A 5,047-nucleotide genomic window follows, 5' to 3' on the forward strand; every position below is an offset into this window, starting at 1 on the left:
AGATGATGCCACTCCCTGGGTCAAGGATATACAAACCATCACAGTGACCTTTAGAAGATGAGTGTTCACACCCCACCCACACTCCAGAAGCTGGTAATTCAAATTTTGGTGAAAGAGGAGGCTCTAGGCACATCTTATCTGGAGGAGATGGCCCATGGACTCTTCCCAGCACTGTTCAAGGAGGCCTTTGATGGCAGACATATCAAGCTCATAAAGGCATTGGTGATAGACTGGCCTTTTCGCTGTCTCCATGTGGGGGCATTGATGAAGACTCCTGACCTGGAAACATTGCAAGCTGTGCTAGATGGAGTAGACATTCATCAAACAAGAGGGTTTCACCCCAGGTAAGCAATTTCCAAGTACTATAGAAGGAAGCAGAAGAGTACACATTAGACATTGTCAGGGAGATTAGCTTTGTCATAAATTGATCAGATGCTTCTGATGGCATCATCAGGCAGGGATACAGCATTCTTGACAGGTATTTGTACCTAACACAGTTGGTATGGATTAGATTTGAATATGGACTAGAGTAAATGTGGCCTCATAGTAGAATGAGACTATCCCTGACATCCCCACAAGAACTTAGAATATAAGTAAGGAGAAACAAAGTGTACCTTACTGAAAGAAAAGTACTCATGTGTACAGAAGCACAGGAAAGCTTCTGTAGCATGCCTGAGTCCAACTTGGATATCAAGTCCTGAAAAAAACATACAAATTAGCAGAGAAGAGAGCCGAGTTTAGACATAGGTAGTAAAAGCTAATTCAGGGTCTGCCATCATTCTTATATTTCACCTACATGAGGAAAAAACTAGAGTTTCTTGACCTACGAAAGGTGCACCATAACTTCTGGAACATATGCAGTGATTCAGAGGACAGTGACTGTTCAGCAGAAATCTCGAATGAAAAGCAAGCCGTGAAGGTCCATTCCAGATATGCAGTGAGGCAGCATCTGAAGGTAACAGTTGACCTGTGCATCAGGTCGTGCCTTGATGAAGCAGAAGCATGGTTTTTTAAATGGGCCCAGGAGAGAAAGGGATCCCTATATTTCTGCTGTACAAAGATGAAGATCTGGGCTCTGCCAATAAAAGCTCTCAGACAGATCTTCCATGTTTTTGATCCAGAGCACATCATGGAGTTAGAACTAAATACTGAATGGACTCTGTTAGAGTTGGCACATTTTGCCCCCTATTTAGGGCAGATGAGAAATCTTCACAATGTCTTCCTGGCACCCCTTCACAAGACCACCTTTCCTTTTATCAATAGTACAAGAGTTGGAAAAGTCAAGTGTATCAACAAGTTTATTTCTCAGTTCTGCAAATTCAACTGTCTCCTGCATCTCTTCATGTTCTACATCTATTTTCTCAGAGACCAGAGGAATCAGGTCCTAGGGTAAGCAAGAATAGACAGTTGGATCAGCTACCACAGCAAATCTGTCTGTCTTATCTAAAAGATTAGTGGAACGTGATGCCAGTCATTCACTAGGAACAAACATTTAGAGATTCATAAGACTCTGAAAGAAGTCTCTTGTTTCCATGTTCACTGAGATATACAAGGGAAATTTTACAAGTTAAATCAGTATCTGAAATGAGCACTCATGATATAGAGAAGTGATTTGGTGTCAAGAGTAGGTCAGAACTAGTAAGAAGAGGATGTCATTCTTTCTGGAATCAAGCCCACATAATCAAATGGAAAGGAAGAGGAGTCTGTAGTGAGGAGTCAGGGTACTCATTAGCACAGTGTGAAATTGAGTTATATGCTCAGAACTAGAAGAGTAGCCTTCTATCTTCCCCCAGTCACCATGGGTAAAATATTTTGAACCTAAGTAGTGCTGAGTGCATGGAACATGAGGATGAGCTTGGGATGTCATAAGAGCAAGTATGACTGCATACTTGATAATAATGAGAGAGAATAATGCAGATTCAGTGAGCCCACAGCAAATATTGAGATACTGTCAGAATTTTATTGGGATGGAATTTCTTCTGTGTGCTTTCTGGGATTAGAGGACAAACTAGTTTTCAGGTTTAGAGTAAGGCCATGAGATAAATTGTGAGGTTGACATGACTGAGCAGTTTCCAAAAGGAAGCATCATAAATGATGTCCTTGACCATTTAGTCAAACTGACACTAGGGTACTTGGTTCCTTCTACAACTTTGTATATCCCAGTCAAACCCCTGCAAGACTATTTGCAAGATCTAACCATCTGTCTACTTTATCCCTAGGTGCCTGATGACATCATTGAAGACCCTCTCCATTACTTACTCCCTGATTTCACAGAGAGATTTGAATTCCTTCAACTGCTGTCAGAACCTCCTTCAGCTAAAACATCTGAAGTTGAGAGGGGTGCCCTTACTTGATTTAAATCATACACCTCTGAGTAGTCTCCTCATGAAAGTGGTAGGCACTCTTGAGACTCTGGATTTTCAGGGGTGTAGAATGAAGGACTCCCAGCTCAGTGTCCTCCTACCTGCATTCAAACAATTCTCTCAGATCTCCAATGTCAACTTCTACAGCAATGACTTCTCCATGCCTATCCTGAAGGACCTTTTGTGGCACACAGCCAACTGGGGCAAGATGAATGTGGAACAATAGCCTGCTCCTCTGGAGTGCTATGATGAGTTGGGTCATGTCTCTATAGAAAGATTTGCCCAACTTTGTCAGGATCTCATGGATACACTGAGGATAATTAGGCAGACCAAGAACAGCTACTTTGCTAAATATATCTGCCATACATGTGGGGAGCACCAGGTCTTTGACCAAGTGTCTACACCTTGTTGTTGCTGGCAATAAATTGGGAAAGTTCTGGATTCAAATAAACAATAGGTTTGTGACACATTTCTCACCTGGGAAACTCAGAGCCTGTGGCTTCTGACACTGCTCAGATGGTTAGAAACTAAAGGATGTTCATTGACTGGTATCTTGGAAACGGAGCTTGACATGGGGAACAGTTGGATGGACTGTGGGAACAGGGGCCTAGTGGAGTCAGAAACACAGCTTGTCATTGTTACATGTCTTCTCCCTGAACAGGCTAACTAATCTGGATATCTATAAACCTGGATACGTATAAACCTGGATGTTCTCTCAGTGTGGTCTTTGACTGTTACCAACCTCACTACCAGGTTCAGGGTCAGGAAGGTTCAATGGGTGGAGAAATGGAAAGACACTGATATTTCATGAATGAAGCAAAGGTCTTGTTGAAATTAACATATTACATTAAAATGAAAGTTTTCTTGATACTTCTTTCACTTGTCCTTTGCCTGAAATACATGTAAAACACACCTGTGTGGCTGAACAGTTACATGCACAAAACATTTAAACTAATGGGAGCAACATAGACACACCTACTATGAAGGAGAATTAAAAGGATCACAGATAATTAACATCTAGTACATTCAAAGCACAAGGCACCTTGGAACCATCAGACATGCCTAAAGTGAAGAAGACAACATAGTGCAAAGTAAACAGGATTTCCAGTCTGGCACTGTAATCTTGACCTTTTTGTAAAGCTTTAAAGAGATGACTAATGGAACCACTATATTCATCTGTTATGCCACATGTCCCTAAAGTCTTATTCCAATTCCTTTTTCCAACAAAACTTTATGAAGTACCCATATTTAATTAAAGATATCCAGTGAAATGCAGGTCTCTCTTCTCCATAAAACATTTACTGTACAAAAAAAAATGTATTTTAAGCCTTCATTTGCAATGAAAACAAGAGAGAAAAATATCACCCTTGGCCTCCTCATTATATCTACTTTCTGTATAGTAACCTCTCAATAAAACAATGTGTTACTCTATATTTATTTAACACTGAAAACATGAGTTCTTTGTTTAAATATCATCGCCATTGTCCAAATTGAATAAAGCATGTAAATTTAAACACTATGCAACAATCGCCCTCTGGAAAGAAGTCCAGGTCATAATCTTGGGAAGGTGGATAATGTTATCAGCTATGGTGGGAAACATATGAACTTCTAGGCTGGCCTAAAGTACAGAGGAAGAGAAAAATTAAAGAACATACCTCTCTCAGGCTCGTCTTCCTGTCTTCCCCCCACAACCCGTCTCCCTGTCTAAATGTCCAGTTTCCTGACCTTGTTCCTTAGGACCAGTGAACTCACCTGAGATTTTCACACAATTAACATGCTTTCATATTCTTAACACAAACATCCCATAGATGGAGAGAGACTCTTCATAGGTGAGGAGCACACGCTGGTTTTGCATAGAAACAAAGTTCTGTTTCAGAGCTAATAATCATGTGGCTGTCAAATGGAACTCAGGCTTCAGGTGCTAGGACCCTCCTTTCTATCTTCTGTGGATCCCACCTGTCACATGCACAAATCCACATAATACACATGTAGCTATTCAAAGAGCTGAAGATGTCTATAAAAATGGATTTAATTTCACAAAAGAATTAAAAAATGGCCCAATTAATTAAAATGGTGATGTTGATCAGTAGCAGTTGTGTGGCTCTGTGAAGAGAGCATGTGGAGTTTCAGGCAAATCCTTTGTGCTCCATTGGTGAGCAATAGTGTAGGGTGCTCTGGGCTCCAGAAGTTGACCTCTTGCACCATGGGTTAGTGAGAGGAAATTAGGAGTTTGTCACTGTACAACATTTATTTCTGTACACATTTATGTATATTCCTGTTCTAGTTGCATGTATCCTTGCATGACAGAAAAAGGTATCAGAACCTTGTATAGATTCTTGTCAGCTACCAGGTGGTTGTCTAGAACTGAACTCCAGTTGTCTGAAAGAGCAGCCAGGGCTCTTGCTAAATGAGGGATGATTCTTACAGGCCCATGTGTGACAATGGTAAACGCACTTATGGACACAGAATCACAAGGAATCAGGAGTCTCTTTTGGAAAAAAGCTTTTGACTTTGACATTATCTTTAATTCATTTCAATTCAAACATTTTGTGTACATGTGTGTGTTGCTGGTTTGCTTGATTGTTTGGTTTTTTTAGATAGTCACTATGTAGATCTGTCAATGCAATACCAATATCCAAGAATGGACTAGATGTGCATCATTTCATAGAATGTTTACCTAGCCA

The 5,047-nt window shown here is 40.6% G+C and overlaps 1 protein-coding gene across 1 annotated transcript; it reads left to right on the top strand.

The window, feature by feature from the left end:
* The first annotated feature begins 796 nt into the window (after positions 1-796).
* LOC147005212 (preferentially expressed antigen in melanoma-like protein 7) lies at positions 797-2,589 on the top strand. The gene is made up of 2 exons (XM_085836372.1): positions 797-1,389; positions 2,220-2,589. The coding sequence occupies exons 1-2, from the start codon at positions 797-799 to the stop codon at positions 2,587-2,589; spliced, it is 963 nt and encodes a 320-aa protein (XP_085692498.1).
* Positions 2,590-5,047: the final 2,458 nt, after the last annotated feature.

This window comes from Mus caroli, unplaced genomic scaffold, assembly GCF_978045245.1.
Source record: "Mus caroli unplaced genomic scaffold, Mus_caroli_1 scaffold_4, whole genome shotgun sequence".
NCBI classification, from domain to species: domain Eukaryota; kingdom Metazoa; phylum Chordata; class Mammalia; order Rodentia; family Muridae; genus Mus; species Mus caroli.